This window comes from Saccopteryx bilineata, chromosome 10, assembly GCF_036850765.1.
Source record: "Saccopteryx bilineata isolate mSacBil1 chromosome 10, mSacBil1_pri_phased_curated, whole genome shotgun sequence".
Classification (NCBI taxonomy): domain Eukaryota; kingdom Metazoa; phylum Chordata; class Mammalia; order Chiroptera; family Emballonuridae; genus Saccopteryx; species Saccopteryx bilineata.
In genome coordinates this window covers 7201810-7229433 of record NC_089499.1, presented here as the reverse complement: position 1 = coordinate 7229433, position 27624 = coordinate 7201810, and the positions used below count along the sequence as shown (strand labels likewise).

The 27624-nt window shown below is 48.0% G+C and overlaps 2 protein-coding genes across 12 annotated transcripts; both read right to left on the bottom strand.

The window, feature by feature from the left end:
• Window positions 1-710: 710 nt before the first annotated feature.
• Window positions 711-11604, bottom strand: NME6 (NME/NM23 nucleoside diphosphate kinase 6). 10 transcript variants are annotated; one of them, XM_066244685.1, is made up of 7 exons: window positions 10262-11604; window positions 6649-6800; window positions 5544-5640; window positions 3416-3518; window positions 2818-2857; window positions 2032-2192; window positions 711-1763 (listed from the first exon to the last, which is right to left on the bottom strand). In XM_066244685.1, exons 3-7 carry the CDS (start codon window positions 5631-5633, stop codon window positions 1582-1584), a joined length of 576 nt encoding a protein of 191 aa, XP_066100782.1. In that variant the 5' UTR covers window positions 5634-5640; window positions 6649-6800; window positions 10262-11604; the 3' UTR covers window positions 711-1581. The 10 variants fall into 10 exon arrangements, with proteins under 10 accessions (XP_066100782.1, XP_066100784.1, XP_066100785.1 ...); XM_066244687.1 differs by having other exon boundaries at window positions 10271-11604; XM_066244688.1 differs by having other exon boundaries at window positions 10359-11604.
• A 2015-nt stretch (window positions 11605-13619) lies between these two features.
• On the bottom strand, window positions 13620-22829 carry SPINK8 (serine peptidase inhibitor Kazal type 8 (putative)). Of its 2 annotated transcripts, none has more exons than XM_066244937.1 (6): window positions 22766-22829; window positions 21977-22072; window positions 21038-21084; window positions 20167-20288; window positions 18827-18869; window positions 13620-14009 (listed from the first exon to the last, which is right to left on the bottom strand). In XM_066244937.1, the coding sequence occupies exons 2-6, from the start codon at window positions 22041-22043 to the stop codon at window positions 13998-14000; spliced, it is 291 nt and encodes a 96-aa protein (XP_066101034.1). In that variant the 5' UTR covers window positions 22044-22072; window positions 22766-22829; the 3' UTR covers window positions 13620-13997. The 2 variants fall into 2 exon arrangements, 1 of the variants encoding a protein (XP_066101034.1); XR_010727292.1 differs by lacking the exon at window positions 22766-22829 and having other exon boundaries at window positions 13638-13715; window positions 13806-14009; window positions 21977-22408.
• Between the last annotated feature and the right edge of the window lie 4795 nt (window positions 22830-27624).

Below are 27624 nucleotides of genomic sequence, written 5' to 3'. Positions count from 1 at the left end.
AACCCGCAACTTAGACATGAATTCGACCTGCAACTTTGTACCTGACATGAGACGTGGCCATTGGATCTGGACTGGGACCTGGACCATTACTATACCTTGAACCTGGAATTTCGACCTGGACCTTCCTGTTCTATTTCTTCATTTCCTTTATTGGCTTGTGCTAATATTTTTATTATTATTATTATTATTATTTACAGAGAGTCAGGGAAAGAGGGAGACACAGAGACAGGAACATCAAGCTGTTCCTGTATGTGTCCTGACCGGGGATTGAACTGGCAACCTCTGTGCTTTGGGACAATGCTCCAACCAACTGAGCTATCCGGCCAGGGCACAAATATTTGTTTTATAAGTTCTATATCATTTTAAGGCCCCTCACTATTCCCAGTGTTGTAGATTGTCATGGTTATAACCCCAGTGATTACAGTATCCATGCCTTTAGCAGGCCACTACCAATTGGATTCTGTGCTTGGCCATGTGACTCGCTTTGGCCAATGGGATATTAGCAAACATGACACAAGCAGAAGCTTCATAAGCTTGTGAATGGGGGCCTGTCTTCTTAGAACCCTGAAACAACCATGCCATGAAGAAGCTCAAGATAAAAGACTATGTTGGGCCCAGTTGCTGAATGCAGCCACATGAGTGAGTCCAAGTGAGATCAGCAGAATCACCCAGCCAATCGACACATAATAAATCATTATTCTTTTAAGCCACTGAATGTAAAAAATTTTTAATTGATTTTAGCAAGAGAGGAGGGGGAGAGAGACAGAGAGAGAGACAAGAACATCAATCTGTTCCTGAATGTGCCCTGATCAGGGATCAAACCAGCAACCTCTGTGCTTCGGGACAATGCTCTAACCAACTGAGCTATCCAGCTAAGGCATTAAGCCAAAAAATTTTGAGGTGACTCATCATGCAGCAATTGACAACTGTCACCCTCAGCTACAACAAAGGCAAGACTACCTTTAGTGGCTTTGTGCACCTCAGAAAAAAAGTGAATCATATGCCTCTACCGGGAAGACACACCTTTGTTCAAATCAAAGCTGCCCGTTCCTCCAGGACGGAGCCCTGTGTCAGATGCACAGCATGGATCTGAGCCCACACTGAGCTCTGTTGCCGGGTGCCTTTACGCACAACCTAAGCTGCACACTGTGCGTGTGTGAACCTCCTGGGAGATCCCTACACACTTCTTTGTTCGGGTAGCACAGGGCGGAACTCGGTTTCAGGACAGGTTTAATCACTCCAGTGAAGAGTGGAGAGAAGGCACACAGGGCAGTTCTCCCAGCAGTGAGGATTCAGAATACTGCCTGCATTGTGGAAGAAGGCCAACTGTGGCTCATTCAGAGTCATTGCAGAGTCAGTTAGGCAAGCTCGTCCTTGAAAAAGGATGAATAGTTTTCAGGGAAAAAAGAGGAACTATCATCCCTCTGAACCACCCAAGAACATTCCGGTGAAGAGGTAGATAGAGTTAGATCCTGAAGGCGGTGCCGGTGAGGAGCCAGGCCCTCGGATAGGTGGTGGTGCCTCGCAGAGAGGGCGCCATGAGCCCTCCCTGGTCCTGGGAGGATGCTCTGGACAGGAAGGCTAACAATGCCACCAGCCTTCACAGACTGACAGGCCTGCCTCAGGCCGCGCAGTGGACGCCCCGTCCAGACTGGAGCGCACAGGGCCGCCGCGCAGCTGGGGCTCCTCCTCCTCATACCAGCGCTGCTCACTGAAGTCAGGGAAGAAGGCTGCAATCTCTCTCCTGGCTGAAGTCACAGAGTCTGTAAGAGGAGGTAGGATAGAGAAAGGATCCTAGCAGGGAGTGCAGAATGGGGGCAAGAGGCAGTGGAATCATGTGCAGAATCTGGGCCTCTACTGCTCCTGTCTGCTCCTCAGTCTTGGGGCCTCACCTGGCCCATAAAGATGGCACAAAAGGCCAGAAGCACATTCTGGAAAAAAAGCTCACTGGAAGGAGCTCAATGCCACCATCTGGCCTGCCCACCCACTCAAACCATCCCCCCTTATTTGTGGCTATGGACACAGACTCACCGGAGCCATGGGTGGTGTTGCGGGTGTCAGTGAGGCCAAAACTCCCACGAATTGAATCTGGGGCCACGTGGCGTGCTCGAAACACTCTGGTGGGTCCCATCAGCGTCCTCCAGAGCTGAATGGCATCCCTGTGGGCAAGGATGTAGGCTCGGATTGGCCCACTGTGAACAAAGGAGTGTGTGTCAGGACTCTGGCTATCGGGCCCGGAGGGCACGCTGTAAGCAGGATACGGATACAGGTGCACTGGACACCCTGAGAGTTTCCTTGCCTTTCTAGCTGGCTACCAATGCTGCTTCAAATAGGTGACAGAGAGCTGCTGCTGATGTCCAAGAAAGCCACAGAGATCAGTGGAGTTGCTAGGCAGCATTCAACAATACTCTTCTACAGCCACTTGATCAGTAACTACCAGGGGTCAGGTGGCCCCAGCTCAGTGCTGGCTTGACCAGAGCCCCAAGTCCATGTTTCTTCAGACACTGGATACTCATTACAACTTTAAAAGAGTGCCGAATGAGACCTGACCTGTGGTGGCGCAGTGGGATAAAGCGTCGACCTGGAACACTGAGGTTGCCGGTTCGAAACCTTGGGCTTGCCTGGTCAAGGCACATATGGGAGTTGATGCTTCCTGCTCCTCCCCCTTCTCTCTCTCTCTCTCCCCTCTATCTAAAAATCAATAAATAAAATATTAAAAAATAAATAAATAAAAGAGTGACGAATGAAATTAATGAATCTATTTAGAGGGAGAGATGTCTCAGTAGATAAACATGCTGAAACCAAAATGAGAAGTACCTGGCCATGAACTCCACCAGCCGCTGATAGAAAAATCGCCCTGCAAAGAGAGAGTACCTTCGTCAAGACACTGGTGCCCGAGAGAAACTTCCATACTTCTGCCTCCTAACGTGGAATAAAAACTGTTTTAGAGCAAAGAACAAGGACCTTGGAGTCTGATATACCTGGGTCTGAGTCCAGGCTCTGCCACTTACAACCTGTGCAATTCTGGGTGAGTCATTAACTTCCTAACTCAGTTTCCTAATCTCTATACTGGGGACATAGCAATACGTACTTCACAGGGCTGTTGGGAAAGTTACATGAAACCATTAGCATTAGGACAATGTCTGACCAAGTAAACAGTCACTAAATTTTAACCTCTGATATTATGAGGATATAAAACTAAGTTTCTGGTTGGGACTGTGAAATAGAACCTTCCTAGAAAGTGTTAAAAACAAACGAAAACCCTGATAATCATGAAAACTTTGTGTAGAGACTTTAGACTGGCTATAATTTACAGTTGGTAGTAGACAGCATGCCCTCATGTGTCCAAGTAAAATCTCTCTTGCACGCCTCTTGGGGCAGAGAAGCCTCCCATTCAGAAGGCTGTGGATCCTACCTTCATGCTCTTGGTAGAACCTCTGGCAATCTTCTTTTCTCCACACAAGCTCTCTCATTCGTACAATAAGGAACTTGTTACTCAGAATCTGCTGATGAACAGCCTGGATAACACCACCGCCAAGATAAAAATCAGTCAGAAGGGCTGTTTGAATGAGCAGGACACTCAGGCTGACCAAAAGAATAACGAAAATGCTTTGGAGCCCAGGACTTGAGGGTCTACCCATCGGTGGGTCAGAAGGGTAGAAGGTGGGTGAGGTAGAGACCCTCGGTCACACAACCAGAGAGTGAGCCTTGGTGAGAAGGGCAGGAAGTGCCGTGTCTGTCCCTCCATTCCGACAGCCCCTTGAGCTCAAGCCCAGAGGACCCACCACGAAGACCATCATAAAAGTCTCTTGATAGTGGTCCTGCCTTGCATTTCTCCCACTCTCTGTATCATCACACTTAATAAGTCAAAATCATCACAATTTAGGTCACACTCCGGTCAGAGGCTTTCACATAGTTCCTATTCTTTTTTTTTTTAATTTTATTTATTTATTCATTTTTAGAGGGGAGAGAGACAGAGAGGGGGAGACAGGAGAGCAAGACAGCGAGAGAGAAGGGGGGAGGAGCTGGAAGCATCAACTCCCCTATGTGCCTTGACCAGGCAAGCCCAGGGTTTTGAACCGGCGACCTCAGCATTTCCAGGTTGACGCTTTAGCCACTGCGCCACCACAGGTCAGGCCAGTTCCTATTCTTTGTGGAATGAAGGGCGACCACTTCACTCCAGTGCGCAAGGCTGCGTTTCCTTGCCTGCCTCCCCTTCCAGTTCTCTAGTCCCACCAGCCCGGCGCCCCTGTGGCCCTCAGACCCACCACTCCTGTCTGCCTCAGCGTCTCCCTTCTGTGGAACACCTGTTCTTCTTCTGGGCACTGCCCGAAGCCCACCCTTCCTTTGAGACCTGGCCTAGACCCAACACTTGCAGCCACTGCTCCTGATGACCCTGGTCTCCTCTGCACCGCAGCGGGCTTACTGAGCAGTGCTGCTCAGCTGCTTCCTACCGAACTATTGAAGCAGAATGCTAAAATGACCCCTCCTCAGCCCCACCAGTGTCCTTCCCTGAATCTACAGGACTGTGACTATCCTGCAAAATGACTGTTACATGACGTGACAAAAGGGATTTTGCAGGTGTAATTAAGGTTGCTATCAGTTGACTTTGCTTTAATCAAAAGGGAATTATCCAGATGTGCCCAATTAATCACAGGAACTCTTTAAAAGCAGAGTTGTGCCTGACCTGTGGTGGTGCAGTGGATAAAGCGTTGACCTAGTAATGCTGAGGTCGCCGGTTCGAAACCCTGGGCTTGCCTGGTCAAGGCACATATGGGAGTTGATGCTTCCTGCTCCTCCCCCTTCTCTCTCTCTGTCTCTGTCTCTCTTCCCACTCTCTCTCTCTCTCCTTTCTAAAATGAATACATAAAATAAAAAAACATTAAAAAAAATAAACATTAAAAGCAGAGTTGTATCTGGCTGGGAGCCAAAGAAGTCAGGGGGATTTGAAGCATTCAGATGCACTGTTACTGTTTTGAAGATGGAGTGCGTCATCTAATGAGGAATGTGAGTGGTTTCCAGACACTGAGAGCAGTCCCTGCCTAAAGGCAAGGACATGGGGACTCAGTCCTATACTTATAGGAACTGAATTTTGTCAATGACCCAAATCATGTTTCTTCCCCAGACCCTCCAGATAGGGGCCGTCAGCTGATACCTTGACTTTGGCCATGAGAGACCCTAAGAAAAGAATCCAGCTGAGCCTCCTGTACTTCAAACTCTAGAATTATGAAATAATAAACAAGCATTGTTTTAAGCTACTAAGTTTGTGGTAACTTTTATGCAGCAATAGAAAATGAACACACATACACTGTCATGAGGTTTGGTTCCTCTTATTATTGTACTGGGTTCTTTCTTATATATTTTTATCTGCCCCAATTCTCCAATAGAATTTTAGTCTTCTTAGGGACTGAGCGCATGGCTCCTAGCTTTGCCTCCATGGTATCAGCACAGGACTGCGCTGTCAGTCTTCACAAGGGGCCCTATGGCACCTGGGACAGAATAATACCCAGGGCATATGGTAGAAGTTTAGGGTTCGTTCTTACCTCCAGAATCAGTGGGTGAGCAACTGCATCAGGTTTGATCAGGGCCAGAGTAAGCTGGAGAGCCTGAGGGCTTCGCAAGACCGAGGCCATCTTGCTCCTGCCATCAGAGTGGATTAGGGACATATCAGAGCTGTACTCTCCACCCTTCCTTCTCTGGAAGGCTTTGCAAGATCGGGGCCATCTTGCTTCTGCCATTAGAGTGGATTAGGGACACATCAGAGCTGTACTCTCCACCCTTCCTTCTCTGGAGGGCTTTGCAAGGTCGGAGCCATCTTGCTCCTGCCATCAGAGTGGACTAGGGACACATCAGAGCTGTATTTCCCACCCTTCCTTCTCTGGAGCCTGAAGCTTTACAAGAAAATCAGTGCTCTCACTCCTGACACACATAAAGCACATGACAGTTACAAAGGAAGATTTTATACATTGTTACTGTACACACTTATATACTGTTTTGTTTAATGGTTCACTTGTGCTCATGGGGTTGAGGGGAGTGGTAATGGGGGCACTCAGGTTGCCCTGTGGAATAATACCTTATCAGGGGTCCCCAAACTTTCTACACAGGGGGCCAGTTCACTGTCCCTCAGACTGTTGGAGGGCCACCACATACAGTGCTCCTCTCACTGACCACCAATGAAAGAGGTGCCCCTTCCAGAAGTGCGGCGGGGGCCGGATAAATTAGTCAGGAGAAATTCAAGATTTTTTTTGTGTTTTTTTTTTTAGAGACAGAGAGAGATTCAGAGAAAGGGAGGGATAGACAGGGACAGACAGACAGGGACGGAGAGAGATAAGAAGAATCAATCATCAGTTTTTCGTTGTGGCACCTTAGTTGTTCATTGATTGCTTTCTCATATGTACCTTGACCGTGGGGCTACAGCAGCGACCTTGGGTCCAAGCTGGTGAGTTTTGCTCAAACTAGATGAGCCTGCGCTCAAGCTGGTGACCTCGGGGTCTCGAACCTGGGTCCTCTGCATCCCAGTCTGACGCTCTATCCACTGCGCCACTGCCTGGTCAGGCGAGAAATTCAAATTTTAACACTACCCGTATCTCCCAATATTCTTTCAATTCCTAACTGTCCTTTGTGTTTTACAGAGTATTTACAACTTACTTCTCAACAGCCAGACCACAGGGTAGAATAAGCCTTTCCACTCCAAAGGCCCTCTATCCTATAGTGCTTTTCCATCAATTCTAGAATTCGAAGATTGGATGGACAAGAACTGGAATGTTGGCAGGATACCAAAAAGTCTGCTTGAGCCTGACCTGTGGTGGCACAGTGGATAAAGTGTCAACCTAGAATTCTGAGGTCACTGGTTTGAAACCTTGCCCAATCAAGGCTTATATAAGAAGTATGAGTTGATGCTTACTGCACCTCCCCTACCCTCTCTCCTCTCTCTCTCTAAAAAAAAAAAAAAAAAGAAAAGGAAATCAATCAATAAAAAGAAAATCTCCAAAAGTCTGCTGGATACATAGTCTCTTATCTACTCTTATAGATAGGTTAGGATTTTTTCTGCCCAAATCAAACCCTTTAATACACTCAGCTGTCCTCAATGGCAAAGCTTCCAGTCGTGTAACTCCCAAGTTCAGGGACTTGTAACCATGCTGTATGTGAAGCGGCTGAAACAGTATCTGGCACAAGAGTGCTTGGTCAATTTTATCAGCTAAATGAACCTATGTAGTCTTTTCTATTCATATTTGCATTTCCAGTGTCTAACACACTGGAAGAACTCAATAAATAATTGTGGAACTAATAGAAAGAACATAAAAGTATTTTTTTTTTTTTTTGAAGCTGGAAACGGGGAGAGACAGTCAGACAGACTCCCGCATGCGCCCGACCGGGATCCACCTGGAGGGGCGTCGCTCTGCCGAGACCAGAGCCACTCTAGCGCCTGGGGCAGAGACCAAGGAGCCATCCCCAGCGCCCGGGTCATCTTTGCTCCAATGGAGCCTTGGCTGCGGGAGGGGAAGAGAGAGACAGAGAGGAAGGAGGGGGTGGGGGTGGAGAAGCAAATGGGCGCTTCTCCTATGTGCCCTGGCCGGGAATCGAACCCGGGTCCCCCGCACGCCAGGCCGACGCTCTACCGCTGAGCCAACCGGCCAGGGCCCATAAAAGTATTTTATACCCTGCCTGGACTAAGTGAATTTGAGGTCTCTTCCAATTGTGAAATTCTATTGTGAAATTCAATATTTACATGTGAGATACTGGTCATCTCTGCAGGACTAAGGACTAGGTCTCAAAAGATTATCTGATGGAACCCCAAAATTTGCCAACAAATAGAGAACACACAAGGGCAGTCTGGCCAACACTCTCGTTTCTCTTAGTCCCAAAGTAGCCTGACAATCACATTAAAGGCGGTGTTAGGGTCTGGCTCAAGTGAAGAAACTACGCCAACATCTCTTCTACTCATGTCCTTTCTACAGCTTTCAGCTTGATGCTCCATTCAGACTACAAAGTTAAGCCCAGTCTAACCAACCAGTACAAGATCAGCCAACCCATTCTCCTTAATATCTCAGGTGGTGGATCTTCACCATATATCCAGGGAGAGACATCCTTGACATCTCCTCTCTCTCACCTTCCAAATCCACACCATCACTAAAGTCTGGCAATTTTACCTAACTGATACATCGCAAAGCCATACAATTCACTCCTCTCAACCACCATCACCGGAGGCCAAGACATTGTGCAAGTCCAAGAGAATATCCGCCCTCCCTACATTTCTGCAACAGTCTCCTCTGTGGTCTCCCAGTTTCTACTCATGCCACCACAGGGGTCCCTAAACTACGGCCCCGCGGGCCGCATGCGGCCCCCTGAGGCCATTTATCTGGCCTCCACTGCACTTCCAGAAGGAGCACTTCTTTCATTGGTGGTCAGTGAGAGGAGCATAGTTCCCATTGAAATACTGGTCAGTTTGTTGATTTAAATTTACTCGTTCTTTATTTTAAATATTGTATTTGTTCCCGTTTTGTATTTTTACTTTAAAATAAGATATGTGCAGTGTGCATAGGGATTTGTTCATAGTTTTTTTTTATAGTCCGGCCCTCCAACAGTCTGAGGGACAGTGAACTGGCGCCCTGTGTAAAAAGTTTGGGGACCCCTGCTCTACTATCTGTTCTCCACATAGCAGTCAGAGAATTAAAAATGCAAATCTAGGCCCTGGCCGCTTGGCTCAGCGGTAGAGCATCGGGTTCGATTCCCCGGCCAGGGCACATAGGAGAAGCGCCCATCTGCTTCTCCACCCCCACCCCCTCCTTCCTCTCTCTCTCTTCCCCTCCCGCAGCCAAGGCTCCATTGGAGCAAAGATGGCCCGGGCGCTGGGGATGGCTCCTTGGCCTCTGCCCCAGGCGCTAGAGTGGCTCTGGTCGCGGCAGAGCAACGCCCCGGAGGGGCAGAGCGTCGCCCCTGGTGGGCGTGCCGGGTGGATCCCGGTTGGGCGCATGCGGGAGTCTGTCTGACTGTCTCTCCCCGTTTCCAGCTTCAGAAAAGTACAAAAAAAGGAAAAAAAAAAAATGCAAATCTACTTATCATTCCCCTCCTTGACCCTTTCAAGTATGCCATGCTTCTACAGTAAAACCCCAAATCCTTATCGTGGCCTACTAGGCTTTGCATCATCTGAACGCTGCATACCTCTCTAGCCTTATCTCCAACCGCACATTCCTAAGCTTTCTTTGCTCCAGCCTCATGTGCCTTACAGAGCCAAGACTTTCTGGCCTGACAGCTTTTGGGTGAGAGGTTTTCGCAGCCAGAATGTGCTTCCTCTTACTCGCCTACTAGATCTTAGCGCCCCTCTGCAGAGAAAGCTCATGGCTCTTTGCACATGTTCTTCAGTTATGTCTTCCCCGCTAGAAGGTCAGCTCCATGAAAACAGGGGTCTGTTTTGTTCACCATCATATCCTTCGTACCTATGTACAGTGCCTACCTAGCACATAGCTCGCTAGCAACGTATTTGTTCAACGAAATTAATCAATGAACCTGATCCAGCTATTCCAAGGCCAGGCTGCTAGTGGTCTCCAGGGGAGGGCGTGGTTCCTTTCCTAATACAAGCTATGGCTGCGGTGGTACTTGGTTTATAACAAATGATGACCAGTCGACAAACTTGCTAGACTTATAGGTCACTCCATCATAGAATTACAAATTTTAGCCTGACCAGGCGGTGGCGCAGTGGATAGAGCGTCGGACTGGGTTGCCGAGGACCCCGAGGTCACCAGCTTGAGCTCGGGATCATCTGGTTTGACCAAAAAGCTCACCAGCTTGGACCCAAGGTTGCTGGCTCCAGCAAGGGGTCACTCAGGCTGCTGAAGGCCCGCAGTCAAGGCACATATGAGAAAGCAATCAATGAACAACTAAGATGTCGCGATTTGTAACAAAAAACTAATGATTGATGCTTCTCATCTCTCTTCGTTCCTGTCTGTCCCTGTCTATCCCTCTCTCTCTCTGCCTCTGTAAAAAAAATAAAAATAAAAATAATGAATTACCAATTTTAGAAGCTGCCTGGGTATTTGCCTCCACAACTGAGGCAACTAATCCTCTGCTTCCGGAAGGCACATTCCAAGGCCCCGGTCCTTGCAAGTGCGTCGTGGACCCTCAAGCCTTCATCTCAGCCTCGAGTCCCCAACACCTGAGCTCCGCCCCCCAGACTCCCAGGATCCCAAGCTCATCTCTTGACACTGTCCCCTCTACCCGGTTCGCCTCCATTTCTCCAGGCCGGCAGCCGCGCGACCCCTACCGCCTGTACCCCGGGACTAAGTCAACGACAGATTCTGGGCTCCTCAGAACCCCGGTCCAGCTGGAGTCTGGAGTCCGGAGTCCGGGTCCGGATTCACCTAGTCCTCCAGCCGCGTCGCTCGGCCACCAGGCGCCGTGCTAGCTAACCCGTGCGCCCGAGCGGGGTCCTTCAGGCGGCCGGCGGGCAGTCCCCCTGGGGTCCTTGCCGTGGGACCGCGAGCCAAGCCGGAAGCGGAGCGAGGCGGCGTGTGGGCTCTGGGGTTGAGCACGTCGTCGGGCCCAGCGGGGCTGAAGGCGGAGGCAGAGACAGCTTGCAGCAGCAGGGTCGCCTGCCAGTGGTCCTTGTCTCTCTCCAGCACTCGGCCCGGCCCGCCAGGACGCTCTCCTGCGGGAGGGGGTCCTCGGGACCGGGTGGGCGGTCCAGGGTCGCAGCCTGGCAGAGGGCGGGGCCCGCCAGTGGGGCCACCGGCGTGCACCTGGCCCGACTCTGCCATTCTTTGTGTCGAACGTTTGGTGCCCAGGGCTTGTCAGAGGCGCGCTCGATCGCAAGGACAGAGGCGGGCAGCGTGGAAACACTGGGCGCGGAGCGAAAACATAGACACCGGGGAACACAGCTAATATGGCGGTTGGCGAGGCAGGCTTCTTGGCTGGGGTCCTGGAGTACATAGGGCGTGAGGGAAACGAGTCCTAAGGGTCTTGAACATGTCGCTGAGGAATTTGGGGCCCCAGGGCTGCTTTGAGGTGGGCTCTCATGACATAGCTTCCTCTGGTCCCTGTTGATAGTCTTCAGTCACTGCCTTCTGCTGTTGAGTTATTTGGGCCCAGGACACCTGCCTCCCGGAAAGGAAGGGGCTCCATACATTGCAGTTGAGAATTTCTATTGCCAGGTTTCTTTTTGTTTTTGGCTGAAGCTGCTGTTCTCGCTTATAAAGTCTGTTCCCCAGAGACCCGGTAAGAAAGGAAACCTTTGCCATGTATTCCTCAACTTATGGATGTGTCTGGTGAGGAGGAGATTTCTTTCAGACACTTCTCTTTTGGCATTTTTCTCTCTGTTGTTCTCCTGTTCCTTTCCGGAAGGCTCACTGAGTTTCGAACATTTTATTGTTGAGAGGCTACAGAAAGAAGAAATGAGCCTCTTTAATATTTGCCTCTTATTCTGGCCGGTGGTGCAGTGGATAGAGCACTGTCCTGGAGCGCCAGTACCCGGATCCTGAGGGTGCCAGTTTGAGTTGGAGGACCCCCCTGGGTCCCCAAGGTCACTAGTTCAAGCCCTCGTCAGGGCACATATGAGAAGCAATCAATGGCACAACTAAGTGGAACAACAAGTTGATGCTTCTTTTTCTCTCTCAAAAAATAAAAGATTGTCTCAAGAAAAATCTCTCCTTGTTTTCATTTTTGCACTGCTTCTAATCTGATAGAGTAGGTTTAGAAAGCTCCGCTTTTCTTCCTGGACTTCCTGAGCAGATGTGATTCCTCAAGACAGTGTTCCAGGCACCGGCTTTCCTCATTGTCTTAACCTTTGGGACTGTGGTAATTTCATTGAGTGTTTTTTCTACGTCAGTCTAAGATGATGACATTTAATTTGTACTAAAGGCATTGTTTCTTTTTTATAAATAAAAAGCTACGACCTTTTTATAATTGAAGCTGCTGTGTAAATTTCAGAAGTATAAAACTATAACCAGAGTAATTGGCAAACTAGTAGGTGGGCAGGGATCCTTAAACCCTGCAGAAAATACCATGAGTTCCTCTAGTTTTGTCCTTTGGCCTTGAGTTTTGCTCAGAACAGCGTAAGGGATGGGATTTGGAACAGCCTTTCCATGCTACTTAGGCTGGGATTAACAAAAGTCTGGTGCTTACACACTTGTGTACCTTATTATATGTGCCACTTAATTGTGGTTTAAAGCTCTTGGCTTGTCGAACTAGCTACAGAACGTAGTAAAGGGCCAAATGTTTTGCCCCTGGTATCTAAAAGGCCTATATAGGGAAATACTTCCTGATAGTCAAATCTATGTCACAGTCAGGCCTGCTTCCTGAGGTCCCCTCTGCTGCTTATGGTCTGAAGATGCCCCACAAGGGAAGGCAGTGGGTCTATGCTAAGACCAAGACCAGGGTTGGCATAGTTAAGGGTCATACTGCAACCAACTGCAGTACCTCCCAGATGTTAGTCCTCACATGTTAAAACCATAGTTCTTGCACAAAGGCAGTGCCTTTGCTGAACCATGTAACTAGCATTGGCTAAGGTACTCATTCATCCTTACCTCTATAAAATTATTATTATTTTTATTTCTGAAGCTGGAAACGGGGAGAGACAGTCAGACAGACTCCCGCATGCGCCCGACCGGGATCCACCCGGCACCAGGGGGCGATGCTCTGCCCCACCGGGGCGTTGCTCTGCCGCGAGCGACCAGAGCCACTCTAGCGCCTGGGGCAGAGGCCAAGGAGCCATCCCCAGCGCCCGGGCCATCTTTGCTCCAATGGAGCCTTGGCTGCGGGAGGGGAAGAGAGAGACAGAGAGGAAGGAGGAGGTGGGGGGTGGAGAAGCAAATGGGTGCTTCTCCTATGTGCCCTGGCCGGGAATCGAACCAGGGTCCCCCGCACGCCAGGCCGACGCTCTACTGCTGAGCCAACCGGCCAGGGCTCTATAAAATCATTTATAAAAACACTTGCCTATAAACACAGTGGCAATATTTAACATAGGTAATTTGAAAAGCCATTGAAATGCCTCAAGCTCTGGTCCCATCATAACCAAGTTTCAAGGGATGTTGTGATGCCCACATTTCCCACCTGGTCTCTCTTTTTTACATTCTGTGCCGTATCATCAGATCTTAACATTCCTTTGAATAAAACTTATCCTCCATACCTGCCAAAAGGTAGAGCAAAATTTCCAACACAGAGCAGCAGGATCTGTGGACAACTGGTTCCCAAAATAAGGGAGGAAAGAAGAGGCCAAGTTATATAAGCCTGGCTTTCAGTCCCTGGATCCACATGTCGTATTTCTTCATCCTTTCTCAGTTTAATGTGTGCATGTGTATATATCAGTTCCCCTAGGACCATAACCAAATGTTATTTATTAGAATCTGTGTAATTCATTCTAATAAAATCCTTACTGTGGATTGTGTGAAACTCTAAGCCTCTGTTTCTTTGCCTATAAAATGAGGCTGTACTTAAGGTTGTTGTGAAACTTAAATGAGTTAGTGCTAGTAAGTATTTAGAAACCTTGGAGTAGTGTAGGCACTGCTCCAAAGTATTGTGCTCAATAAGTTTTCTTTGAATGAAATTCTGAATCTCATGGTATGGATAAAATTTCTCAAACCAGACTCTGATGTATTGAAAACCATATCACTCACCTTACATTTATTCAGCATAACAATGGCCAAAGCCCTTATATTATAAATATTGCTGCTCTTGAGGCACCTGTTCCTTTGTGGAGATTTCTGTGGTCATTTTCTCACCATCTATAGAAGAACAGAGGGAGCCCATGGCACAAGTCATGTTTGGGGATGAGAACACAGAATAGCTGATATTTTAAAAAGATTCTTATTAACCAAGAAAAACGTTTGCCAGCCAGATTTTCTGCTGAGAATCATTTACTGAAGAAGCAAGCCAATGAGTTTGATCCGGTTGATTTCCTCCAGTGCCAGTGCTCTCCTCTGAAGGGATATAGTTTAGGAGGCAACCATCATGTTTCACTTGATCATCTGGGGATTCAACACATTCTATCATTTTTCTTGGTAAATTCAGGAGTTTTCCTGCAAAAGAAGAATCTGCTTAGAGAAATCAAATTTGAGAAAATTAAGAGAAAAACTACATTGGTAACGACACCCACAGTCCATCAGGAAGAATGCTAACGATTGTTCCATGAAGTCAGGCAGACTGGAGACATTCTAATTTCATTGGAGAAGAAAACAAGCACAGAGTGGAAGTGGGCAGAGAAGAGGAAGGCTAATGACGAGGGTGCCTTTGGGACCCCAGAGGGACCTTGGGGCAGAAAAGGTGGAGGGCAGTCATAAAACTTAAGTCATAATCTAGAAGTGTGGACTTTCTCTCCATATGATCTTAGCTATCCTCTGGTTAAGGTTTTGGGGTTTGTTTGTTTTTTTAACAGAGAGTCAGAGAGAGGGACAGATAGGGACAGATAGACAGGAACGGAGAGAGATGAGAAGCATCAATCATCAGTTTTTCGTTGCGACACCTTAGTTGTTCATTGATTGCTTTCTCATATGTGCCTTGATGAGGGGGGGACTACAGCAGACCGAGTAACCCCTTGCTCAAACCAGCGACCTTGGGTCCAAGTTGGTGAGCTTTGCTCAAACTAGCTGAGCCCATGCTCAAGCTGGCGACCTCGGGGTCTCGAACCTGAATCCTTCTGCATCCCAGTCCAACGCTCTATCCACTGCGCCACTGCCTGGTCAGGCTCCTCTGGTTGAGTTTTAAAGTTTTGGGAAGTATATGAGAAAGGTTAATTTCTAGATACTTCATAGCTTTTGTTCCTTTTTTTTTAATTTTTATTTTTATTTATTTATTTTTATTTATTCATTTTAGAGAGGAGAGGGAGAGACAGGGAAAGAGAGAGAGAGGAGAGACAGAGAGAGAGAAGGGGGGAGGAGCTGGAAGCATCAACTCCCATATGTGCCTTGACCAGGCAAGCCCAGGGTTTCGAACCGGTGACCTCAGCATTTCCAGGTTGACACTTTATCCACTGCACCACCACAGGTCAGGCCTTTTGTTCCTTTTTTGAGTGATGTATTGTTTCTGTGTTTGTTTTTAATTTTTAAAAAGAGAGATAGATAGGGACAAACAGGAAGAGAGGAGAAGCATCAACTCATTGTTGTGGCACTTGAGTTGTTCATACGTGCCCTGACCTGAGGGCTCCAGCCAATCCAGTGATGCCTTGCTCAAGCCAGCAACTTTGGGCTCAAGCCAGTGACCATGAGGTCATTTCTATGATCCCACACTCAAGTCGGTGTCCCTACACTCAAGCCAGTGACCTCGGTGTTTTGAACCTGGGTTCTTGGTGTCCCAGGTCAATACTTTATCACTGTGCCATCACCTGGGCAGGTGAGTGATGTATTGTTTTTAATTTTATTTTCCTATTGGGTGTTACTGCTATAAGGAAATTGAGTTGTAGGCTCCTCATGCATCCAGCAGGATTTCAGAACCCTCTGGGTATTAATATATAGTTTGTGATTCAACCCACTCCTGAATTGATGAGTATAGTATCTTCATTTTTGTCTTAGACAGACTGAAGTATAATCTTATAAACAGACAAAAATGGAAAGGCTTGACTAAAATAACTTCATTGCTTTTTCAAAGTACCTACTTTGCAGGTGTCTTCTGACTAAGTGGTTCCAGGTACAGGCTTTGTGAGGGTTAATTTTACATATCACCTTGGCTGGACTATGGTACCCAGATATTTGGTCAGACATTCTGATATTTCTGAGAAGGTATTTTTGGATGAGATTATCATTTAAATCAGAGGACTTTTTGTTTTTAAATTTTTTATTTTATTGATTTTACAGAGAGAGGAGAGGGGTAGTGAGAAGTATCAACTCATAGTTGCTTCACTTTAGTTGTTCATTGATTGCTTGTTGTGTGTGCCTTGACCGAGCAAGCCCAGGGTTTGAACTGGCAATCTCAGTGTTCCAGGTTGGCACTCTATCTACTGTGCCACCACAGGCCAGGCAAAATCAGAGGATTCTAAGTAAAGCAGATTGCCCTCCAGAATATGGAGGCCTGAATAGATCAAAAGACTGACTTCCCCAAGGAAAGAGAAATTCTGCCAGAAGACAGCCTTTGGACACAATTTTGTGAATATCTTCCAATTTAAAAGTTTTGTGTTTCTTTTTTTTTAAGTTAGAAGTTTGAAATAGCCCTGGCTGGGTGGCTTAGTGGCTAAAGTTTTATTCCAGTGCACCAAGATCGTGGGTTCGATCCCTGGTCAGGGCATATACAAGAAACTCATCGAGTGCAAAGCTAAATGAAACAGCTAACTGGAACAGCTAAGCAACGAGTTGATGCCTCTCTCTCCCCCCCTTCTCTCTTTCAAATCAACGGAAAAAAAAAGTTTAAAATGGACATAAGACCAGAAGTTTATTTGAGAATAAATATGTGGCCCAGATATAAGAGGAAGGGAATTCAGAAGGTTTTCTATGAATTAGCCCAAGTCAAAAGAATCTGACAGAAGTAAAGATGATGTGAGGTTTCAGTAAAATTACCCCCATGTCATGAAAAGTCTTTTTTTTGTTTGTTTGTTTGTTTGTTTTCCTGAAGCTGGAAACGGGGAGAGACAGCCAGACAGACTCCCGCATGCGCCCGACCGGGATCCACCCGGCACGCCCACCAGGGGGCGACGCTCCGCCGAGACCAGAGCCACTCCAGCGCCCCGGGCAGAGGCCAAGGAGCCATCCCCAGCGCCCAGGCCATCCCAGCTCCAATGGAGCCTCAGCTGCGGGAGGGGAAGAGAGAGACAGAGAGGAAGGAGGGGAGGGGGGTGGAGAAGCAAATGGGCGCTTCTCCTATGTGCCCTGGCCGGGAATCGAACCCGGGTCCCCCGCATGCCAGGCCGACGCTCTACCGCTGAGCCAACCGGCCAGGGCCTGAAAAGTCTTTATGATTTCTATTTAGTGGAAATAGAGAACATTCAAGTTATAGATCATCAAGTGAGTAATATGTATGCTAGTCTGTCAATCAGATGAACCTTGTGAACTTGTTATTGAGATTGTGTCAGAAGATATTGTCATAAAATTATTATTATTATTTCTTTTACAGAGACACAGAGAGAGTCAGAGAGAGGGATAGATAGGGACAGACAGACAGTAACGGAGAGAGATGAGAAGCATCAATCATCAGTTTTTCGTTGTGACACCTTAGTAGTTCATTGATTGCTTTCTCACATGTGCCTTGACCGTGGGGCTACAGCAGACTGAGTAACCCCTTGCTCGAGCCAGTGACCTTGGGTCCAAGTTGGTGAGCTTTGCTCAAACCAGATGAACCTGTGTTCAAGCTGGCGACCTCGGGGTCTCAAACCTGGGTCCTCTGCATCCCAGTCCGACACTCTGTCCACTGTGCCACCACCTGGTCAGGCTTGTCATAAAATTATTACAAAATTGGCCTTGGTGGGTTGGTTCAGTGGTAGAGCATCAGCCTGGTGTGTGGATGTACTGGGTTGGATTCCCAGTCAGGGAACATAGAAAAAGCAACTATCTGTTTCTCCACCCCCTCCTCCTTCTTTCTCTCTCTCTCCCCCTCCTGCAGCTATGGCTTTATTGGTTCAAGTCTATTGGCCCCAGGCTCTGAGAATGACTCCATGGAGCCTCTGCCTCAGATGCTAAAAATAGTTTGGTTGTTAGCATGGCCCCAGATGGGTACAGCATCAGCTCCAGACAGGGGTCGCTGGGTAGATTCTGGTCGGGGCACATGCGGAAATCTGTCTCTGTATCTCCCCTCCTCTCACTTGGAAAAGAAAAAAAATTATTACAAAATTATATAATTGTCTTTTTATCTGATTTACTCTCTACCTTCTTTATTTTCTCTTCCAAGATTTGTCAGTCCCATTTTCATGCCTCAAAACACTATGGTATCAGCTGAGCTAAGACCCCTGAATTCAAAGACATAATATATAGCTAGAGCAGGGCTAAGCAAGGACTGGACCATTCACTCTCAGAATATCCTTCCACTGCCACTTAGTGCCTTTGGACAATATCCCAGAAATTAAACATGGCAGGGAAGAAAAATGGTGAAATAGATGTTCTTTTTTTTTTTTTTTTTTTTTTTTTTTTAAGATTTTTGCCTGATCAGGCAGTGGCATTGGATTAGAATAGAGCATTGGATTGGGATGCAGACGACCCAGGTTCGAATTCCTGAGGTCGCCGGCTTGAGCAAGGGGTCACTCAGTCTGCTGAGCCCCCCAGTCAAGGCACATATGAGAAAGTAATCAATGAACAATTAAGGAGCCACCATGAAGAATCGATGCTTCTTATCTCTCTTCCTTCCTGTCTGTCTGTCCCCCTCTCTCTATCTCTCTCTGTCCCTGTTTCTCTCGGTTAGAGAGAGAGAAAGGCAGGGGTAGGAGCGGGAAGCCTTGACCGGGCAAGCCCAGGGCTTTGAACTGGCAATCTCAGCATTCTAGGTTGATGCTTCATCCCCTTATTAGGCCAAAATAAACTGCTTTTCCTAGAAGATGTTATTTTTGGGCTGGCTGGGAAAATTTGAACATGAAATATGTGTTAGAAGATGACAAGGAACTAATTAGGTGTAAAACAGCACTGTCAGTCTATAAGGAAATGTTCACATTTCTTAGAGACACGCTGACGTGTGCAGGAGTGAAAAGGCATGAAGTCTGAGATTTGTGTTAATAAACTTCAGCAAAGAAAAAAGAAATAATAGAAGAAAGCAATGTGGCAGACACTTAGCACCTTGCGGAATCTATACGAGTGGCATGTGAAGTTCTTATAATATTGGCTTTAACTTTATGTATGCTTGAAATATTGAAAGCTCTACAACAGTGAGCTCTTAACTATATTTGGTTTACTCCTAAAAAATGAAAAGTAAAAGTGACTTTACTTACACATGGTCCATCATGAAGTTTTGTTATGTTCAGCCTTTCATTTCTGAAAGAAATGATGTTTTGCAATAATTATTTTTGTCCTATGATATATTGTAATTTATGACTAAGTTTTCCTTGATGATCTTTAGCTAAGTTTGAAAGGGAAACATTCTGCTAATAGCGAATTCTTTTTTTTAATTCATTTTTTAGAGAGGAGAGAGAGAGACAGAGAGGGAGAGAGAGGAGAGAGAGACAGAGAGAGAGAAGGGGGGAGGAGCTGGAAGCATCAACTCCCATATGTGCCTTGATCAGGCAAGCCCAGGGTTTTGAACCAGCGACCTCAGCATTTCCAGGTCGACGCTCCATCCACTGCACCACCACAGGTCAGGCGCGAATTCTTTTTTAATATTTAAAATATCTACTATGTAGATCTTTGTCAAAGATTGAATGTATAAAACATACTCAGCCTTAAATCAAATGTAGAAAATTCAAAGTAATCTTGAATATTTAAGTAGAAATACAGAGTATTAGAGAGAGAATGTACATTAAAAATATTTATTTATTTATTTATTTATTTATTTATTTATTTATTTTTACAGAGACAGAGAGAGAGTCAGTGAGAGGGATAGACAGGGACAGACAGACAGGAACGGAGACATAAGAAGCATCAATCAGCCTGACCAGGCGGTTGCGCAGTGGATAGAGCGTCGGACTGGGATGCAGAGGACCCAGGTTCAAGACCCCGAGGTCGCCAGCTTCAGTGCGGGCTCATCTGGTTTGAGGAAAAGCCCACAAGCCTGAACCCAAGGTCGCTGGCTCCAGCAAGGGGTTACTCAGTCTGCTGAAGGCCCGCGGTTAAGGCACATATGAGAAAGCAATCTATGAACAACTAAGGTGTTGCAACGCGCAATGAAGAACTAATGATTGATGCTTCTCATCTCTCTCCATTCCTGTCTGTCTGTCCCTGTCTATCCCTCTCTCTGACTCACTCTCCATCTCTGTAAAAAATTAAAAAATTAAAAAAAAAAAGAAGCATCAATCATTAGTTTTTCATTGCATATTGCGACACTTTAGTTGTTCATTAAATGCTTTCTCATATGTGCCCTGACCGTGGGGCTACAGCAGACCGAGTAACCCCTTGCTCGAGCCAGTGACCTTGGGTCCAAGCTGGTGAGCTTTTGCTCAAACCAGATGAGCCTGCGCTCAAGTTGGCGACCTCGGGTCTCGAACCTGGGTCTTCTGCATCCCAGTCTGACGCTCTATCCACTGCACCACTGCCCAGTCAGGCAAGGAAGTCATTCTTATGTTGGCCACCTTTAGCTTCCTGACAGGAGAGAAGGGAGAATAGAATCAGGACTTACATAATTCTGAAGCAGAGGTGGCATTCACCATTGTAGGTAACCTGATCACTGCCACATATGGGCTCACTTGGCTTGATGTAGGAGAGAAACCAGCATTGATTTATACTGTTGATGCATTTGACCTGAAGGTGGGTGAGACACAGATTATTGCTTTAGATGCCTTCCTCCGGGTCCTCTATTATCGGGGGTGGGGGGTGGGAGGGAGGAGTAAAGAGAACTAGACCAGGAGCTCAGGGACTAGGCTTCAGAAGCCTAAGAGTTTGACCCCTGGCATTTACCACCAACGATATACAATACAAAACAATGCCTTGTAACATAACATATAACCTGTGAACTTCCCAGTCTGACTTATACATTCCTTATGAGGATGAAAATCTTTGTCCTACCAACCATAAATTACAATTGTTAGGTTTCAGAGGGGGAAATATCTCTCCAGTTTAGAATTTTCTTATGAACATTACTAAGTGACTTGTGCGTGGAGTTTCAGACAGCAGTGGGCTGCAACTTGTCACAGCAGAGTTAGGATGTGGAAGGAAGGGGACACAGTGACCACGCTGGGGGCCTTGGCGTGTGGGAGAGGCAGGATGTGTGTCTCAGTATATCCCCAGTTGGATGTTCTCCATAGCATAAGGCAGACCTCAGTTTGAGCCAATTTGAGCCATGACTCCCATCATCCATTTAATGATGCAAAATACGTGCCTTCTACTCCACAAGAGAGTTGTATGAACTGCCTGGGATCACGAATGGGAAGAGGGCTGTGGTGCTATTATTCCCACGCCAGTCCCCCTGGCCGCCAGAAGAAGCTGGGGCTATTAGGGAAACTTATTTCCTCCCCATTACTGTTCTTGAGAAGCGAGGAAGCAGAACTCACCTTTGTCTCTTGGAGGCTAGCCCCTTCGCCTGTGGGAAGCGGGAAGTCTGGAAGACAAAAACAGCTTCAGAAGGGTTGCTGCTATGTCTTCCGCCCTCAGGGAAAAGTTAGGATAAGGGAGACCCTGGTTGGCACACAGGAAGCTTTGAATTCCATCAGAAGAGGCTGAAGTTCCTCTCTGATGCATGCTGCCCTCTACAGTGGAGACGTGGGCCCGGGTCAGTGGTGCAAAGTATTGTCCAGAAACACTGAGGTCACCTGCTGGATCACGAGGGCTCTGACTCAACCCTGATGTCGCCAGTTCAAGCCCGGGTCAGGGCATGTATGAGAAGCAATCAATGGGTGCACAACTAAGTGGAACAACAAGTTGATGCTCCTGTCCCTCTCTCTCCCCTGCCACCGCTCTCAAAAAAATTGAAGACTTGGGCAGCTTCTGCCCCTTTCCCCCATGTAAAGTGGAGATCTTTATTTTTTTTAAAAAAGATTGCATTTATTGGTTTTAGAGAAAGGAGAGTGCGAGAGAGAGAGAAAAGAAGGCAGAAGGGAGGGGAGCGAGAAGCAGCAATTTGTAGTTGCTTCTCATATGTTACTGGGCAAGCCCAGGGTTTCAAACCAGCGACCTCAGGGTTCCAGGTTGACACTTTATCCACTGCACCCCCACGGGTCAGGCCCCACACATATCTTTAACTTACCAGACTGTACCTCACTCAGATCTATACTACATTAATTCATATGACATTTAGAAATGTTACTCCTATGTAACTCTATTCCTCCTCCCCTCCTTTCTGATTTTGGGTTTCAGTTTCTACAGCTGTAACATGAGGTATGAGGCTTCCAAAAAAACTGAGTGCTACTTCCACACGTACCTCTAACTTCCCCATGAACCTGGATAGATCAATACTGCAGAAAAGGTAGGCAGAGAAAGGCCATGCAACTCACCAACCGCAAAGGCAGCCCACACGGAGATGGCCAGCACAAGTACAGTGTTCAGGAACGCCCCCTTCATGCTGACGAAGAGCCGTGGGAATGACGCAGCTTTCGGTAGGACAGGAGGAGACTCGACGTGAAGGACAAACTCTCACAGAGATCCCTCATTGATCAAGACACGAAGTCTAAATACCTCAAGTTTGTTCTTCCCTCGGGTTATCTGGAGTGACTGCAGTCTCATGCAATTAAATTGCTTCATTCATTTGCTTAGAATAATTAAGCATTAGAAAAAAAGGATCTTGAAAATAGAATTTTAGAAGATGCCAGGAGAAAAAGGTCATAACGACTCTCTGCAAGTGATCCTTTATTAAAGAAGAAGCACCAAAAACGTTTCAGTGAAATGTTTAAAGTTGGTATTTTTCTCTGAGGTAAGAAGGGCAGTCACTAGAAAGTTCAGTGGCACAGTTAAGTCAACAGTGAGAAACGGGAAGGGACAAAACACCACCCACGCATGCCCACATTCCTAATCTTCCAGGACATTGTTACTTTGGTGCTCACATTTAGTAACTGATAACAATACTGAAATGAAAACCATAGAGGATTTATAAACAGCTTACTTGAATTACTAAAAATGTTACAGTACAGGCTGATTGGTATTATCTGCATGTTTCTATACATTTTCCAGGTAAATTTTGTATCTAGGTAATTCCCCCCCCCCAACCTTCCCTGAGTAAAAACAAATAATAAAGAATATAACCCTTTTCTTACTCAAAAGTTTGCAAATTAATAAGGCCACTTTACCTGCTGTGACTCCTACAGTTTTTCTGAGAAACTGGCTGGACAAGATACTTTTTATTTTCTGTTTGCTAATAATGAAATAACAATGTGTGTTGGAAGGCGGGGCATAGTGTCTTTTCAAGGTTGTGTGATGCGTGGCAGCGGAAGAGAGTGAACTTTAAAGTCAGGAACTGGAGACACAACTCGAGCCTATTCCTTCTGACTCCAAATTCTGTGATGCCTAAATCTGGGGGTTCCTGTCTCAGTTTTCTGTGGGTGGTTTGTACTGTCCACAACTACACCAAAATCTGGTTATTCTTGCTATAAACCTGGACTTATCATTTTAGAGATGTCGTACCCAATTTTTGAATTCCTACATTTTTATCTCTATTTCAATGATTATATTCGGGATTGCTTTAGATATTTACACAACACTATAGCTGCTACATCTGCAGGTTAGTTAGGGGAGGCCTCTCCAATAAACCAGTAGAGTCTCACGCAGGTTACACACAGAGCGGGAGCTTAGCAGCAGAAGCAGCCGAGCCAGTGTAGGTGCAGAGTCCTGGACACTGGAGGATTCTGCAAGTGGAGAGTGGGGTGTGGGTCTTGAGCCAGGCAGCCAGTGTGGCTGCGCGTGTCAGGTGGAGTGGAACTCCAGCAGGGCCCCCGTGAGACCAATGGTACAGCCAGGCTGGAGCTGTGTGGTTGGAGCCCTGAGCTGGTAGAGCCCACAAGGGGTGGAGGCCCCCACGCATAGGTGTCCAGATGGAGTCCTAATCTGAGTGTCCAGACTTGTAGTTTGGGTGTTCTGGACCCCTCCCAAGGGTGTTTCCATTACGCCCTTTACCCCAGTCTTGACAAAACACTTGACATAACTGTCATGGCTGACAGTGACTCCATATTGGATTGTCAGAGGTATCCAGAAAGTCCGCTTTGTTCTTGCTCTGTACAGACAATGTCCGTGCCACTGGGTGCAAACTTCCCTCTTCCAAACTTCCAGCAGGGCCTGGCCCTCAACCCAGAGCTCACAGTGCCCGGTCCTCAAGCTGCCAGGACGACGGGTCTCCAGCGCCCTCCCCCACCCCTCCTGCCCCCACCTGTCCGAGTGGGGCGGGAGTCTCGGTGTTGGGTCTCTCCTCCTCCCAACAGGCAGGTTGGGAACAGCCCGTCCTGCCCCGCCACGCCACTCTGCTCCTTCCCTTTGCCGCCCCCCACCATCCGCTCTCCAGTTCCCCCACCCCCCTCCTGAGTCCTGCTAAGTCCTGCCCAGAGTCAAGGCCAAACTGCCCCTTCCCGTCTTCACTGTGTGATCTTGGGCAAGTTACTTGGCTTCTCTGTGCCTTGGATTACCTGTGTGGAAACTGCGCACAACAAAAGCACCTGCTCCCTAGAGGCCTCGTGAGAATTCAGTGAGACCCCTGCGCGAGGAGCTAGAGCAGGCGCGGCGCTGGGCGCTTGGCCATCGCTCGAGTGGGCGGCACCTTCGCCCCAAGCTCTTACCGCCGCGGGGGGCGAGGGACTCCTCTTCCTCCAATGTTCTTCCAGACTCTAGACAGGGTGAGTCCCTTCCCAGGCACCCTGCTGAGAAGGGTACTGAAAGGTTTTGTTACTGGCTGGCTAGTGTGGGGGAAGAGGTGCTATCCCCTCAACCCCATCCCTAACCCCAGCCCAGACAGGAAGCTGCCAGGGGACTGTTCGGGCCCCTGGCCCCTGGGGCCGCTTAGGGAACGGTAAGGGGGAGGGGCCGGACTGGTCACAGGCTTGCAGGGTGCCGGCCAAGGTAAATGAGATGACTTGTGGATAGCCGGAGGCACTTCCTCCACAGGGAGCTGCGTCCATCTCTGCACCCCTTTCAGGAGCTGGGCAGCCTCTGTTTGCCCCGTTTACTTACTAAGGCACAGCTGAGGCCAACTTCCCCAGAGCTGGGAGCAGGACCCCAAAGAGGAGCGCCCCTTCCATTCCCAGCACCTGAGTGGTTGGGGCACCCCCTGCCTACACCCTAGAGCCAAGGGATTCCCCAGACTAGACCCCAAATCCAGGGTGCTCCCTCCTACCCTGGTCGCCCCCCGAAGAGTCCAGACGGGCATCCTCTCTCACCTCCACGGACCACTGTGGCCCAGGCTCCCTGTTTCCCCACCCACCCATCCACTCCACTCATTCTGCGACCCCTACATTCAACCCTCACAAGAGGGTGAGTCCAGGTTTGGGGGCTGTGAAGCTTAAACAATATAAAGCCGTGTTTAAGGCAAAGAATGCGAAGACACAAATACCAAATTATGTTAAGATAGTCTGCAGCTCTGGCTACTGGGAAAGGTTACAGCATGGGCGCGTCACCTGCTGCCTGCCTGGCTGCTGCAGAGGGGCCAGGTGCTCCGTGCCAGGGAGACCCCAGTGCAGGGAAAAAATGATGGCTGGCACCTGGGGAGCCAGCAGGTTACAAAGTGCCCCACAGCGCATTGCCCGGGTTCATCTCCTGCCGCTTGTTCACAGTGCGTCCCTGGCACACTGTTGGGACATGACTCCGGAATGCACTAGTGGATAACCCCCAACTCAGGAAGCCTTGGGAGAACCCACCCATGCTTCTAGGAGGCGGCAGCTCCAGCAGAATCTGCAAGGTGGGCACTGTGGCCTTGGCCCCTTCCTCCTATCTGGGCACTCCTGTCCTGGGAGGGGGGGTGAGAACAGTGTTGGCATGTTGGCAGGTCAGCCTCGAGGGGCCCCACAGGCCCAGGGCTCCTGAAGTCCAGGTGGTGTGCAAGGACCCCCCAGGCTGCTTGGGGCGGGAGAGGTCCGCTTCCCCGGCTGTGCGGACTTCCCAGGGGCGCGGTTCTGCCGCAGCTGCTCACACTGAATGTTGGTTTCCAAAACATGTTCCTTCTAAGCAGAGTCACACCTGTTAGTCACGGAATCCTCGGCTGCCTGCAGTCAGCCCCTCTGACCTGTGGTGGAGGGGAGGTCAGGGTCAGGGGACGCAGGTGGCAGGCAGACAATGCTTCCGACACCGTGGGGTGCGTGGGGACTAGGGATCGTCCTCCGGGGACAGCCAGAGTCCCGCCACTAGTCCCCAGAGTCACTGCCCTCAGGGTCTGTGTGCGCCACCCCATGTGGGTGGTTTGGTGACCCATGGAAACTTAAAGAAGAAAGTTAGCTTCTATGGGATTTGCCAAGCTTGATCTTATTTAGTAGAATAGAAGAATTTTAGGATGGCGTGCTCATTCCCTTAAATGGTACCGCTTTCTACCACTTGGAACAAAAAGTCCTTCAAAACACCAACTTCCTTTAAAGAGAAACTTCAGAGGTTATTGGGTGACATAAATTCAGTTCCCAGTCCTGAATGAATGGCCTTAACTGGGGACATGAGGTATAGTTCTGAGAAGTCAGTGTACTTTCTCAGACCAGCTCTGAACAACCAGTGTCTATGTCTTCAAAATCTTTGCTTTCAATTCCTCTGCATCTGGTCCCCACTAATATATATATATATATATTTTTTTTTTTTTTACAGAGACAGAGAGTGAGTCAGAGAGAGGGACAGACAGGAATGGAGAGAGATGAGAAGCATCAATCATTAGTTTTTCATTGCGCGTTGCAACACCTTACATGTGCCTCTCACATGTGCCTTGACCACGGGCCTTCAGCAGACCGAGTAACCCCTTGCTGGAGCCAGCGACCCTGGGTTCAAGCTGGTGGGCTTTTTCCTCAAACCAGATGAACCCGCACTCAAGCTGGCGACCTCAGGGTCCCGAACCCGGGTCCTCTGCATCACAGTCTGATGCTCTATCCACTGCGCCACGGCCTGGTCAGGCCCCACTAATATATTTTTAAAGTGACACATAAAATTCTTCATCATAAGTTTAGATAGTTATTTACATATAATTGAATTTCTGGCTTATTCTACGCTGAGATAACCTCTTCAGAGTGACTGTCCCTGACTCAATGTATGGTTTCTTCCAGTATTCTAATCTCTCATCTTGCTTTATATATCTCTACTTCAGTGGTGACCTCCATGGAAAATTTAGGATGCATTTATTTATCTACTTGGTTAGTGTCTACTTCCTCTACGAGATGAGACAGTAAACTCTGTAAAGGAGTAGACACCCTTGTTACTACTGTTCTTGACTTCTTCTCTCAAGGTTTAAAATTGAGACATCAAAAGTTTGGTAATTAGCCCTGGCCGGTTGGCTCAGTGGTAGAGCGTCGGCCTGGCGTGCAGGAGTCCCGGGTTCGATTTCCGGCCAGGGCACACAGGAGAAGCGCCCATCTGCTTCTCCACCCCTCCCCCTCTCCTTCCTCTCTGTCTCTCTCTTCCCCTCCCGCAGCCAAGGCTCCATTGGAGCAAAGTTGGCCCAGGCACTGAGGATGGCTCTATGGCCTCTGCCTCAGGCACTAGAATGGCTCTGGTTGCAACAGAGCAACACCCCAAGATGGGCACAGCATCGCCCCCTGGTGGGCATGCCGGGTGGATCCCGGTCAGGCGCGTGCGGGAGTCTGACTGCCTCCGTTTCCAACTTCAGAAAAATACAAGAAAAAAAAAAAAAGTTTGGTAATTTATAGGTGAATCATAATCATGGTGGAGTAATCATGGATTAATTCTTACCCTTCTGAAACATGTTCAAGTTTTCCCACTCCCTTACTCATGCTACAGTGGACAGTTGTTTGTCAAAACGAGTAAGATCCCTTTAAGATAGTTCTCACCACATCTCTCCTTTGATTTGCCTATCCAGTCCAGCAGGTAGAAGCCAAGGAGGAAGGACAGTGCTTGCCTGGGGCGGAGTGTTCAGGCAGTTTAGTCAGTGCTGTCTGATTTTTCATATGAGTGGTAGAGTCAAGAATTTACTTAGCTGGCCCTGGCTGGTTGCCTCAATTGGGTACAGCATCGACCCAAT

Excerpts from the sequence above, each read along its gene's own strand:
- NME6 (XM_066244685.1), bottom strand. The coding sequence starts at position 5,633 with ATGGCCTCGGTCTTGCGAAGCCCTCAGGCTCTCCAGCTTACTCTGGCC. Across the intron at positions 2,858-3,415 it reads GTTCTACCAAGAGCATGAAG|GGCGATTTTTCTATCAGCGG; the intron begins GTAGGATCCACA and ends CTCTCTTTGCAG. Across the intron at positions 1,764-2,031 it reads CAACACCACCCATGGCTCCG|ACTCTGTGACTTCAGCCAGG; the intron begins GTGAGTCTGTGT and ends CTCCTCTTACAG.
- SPINK8 (XM_066244937.1), bottom strand. The coding sequence starts at position 22,043 with ATGAAGGGGGCGTTCCTGAACACTGTACTTGTGCTGGCCATCTCCGTG. Across the intron at positions 20,289-21,037 it reads CTAGCCTCCAAGAGACAAAG|GTCAAATGCATCAACAGTAT; the intron begins GTGAGTTCTGCT and ends ACCCACCTTCAG. Across the intron at positions 18,870-20,166 it reads CACCTCTGCTTCAGAATTAT|AAATGAAAGGCTGAACATAA; the intron begins GTAAGTCCTGAT and ends CATTTCTTTCAG.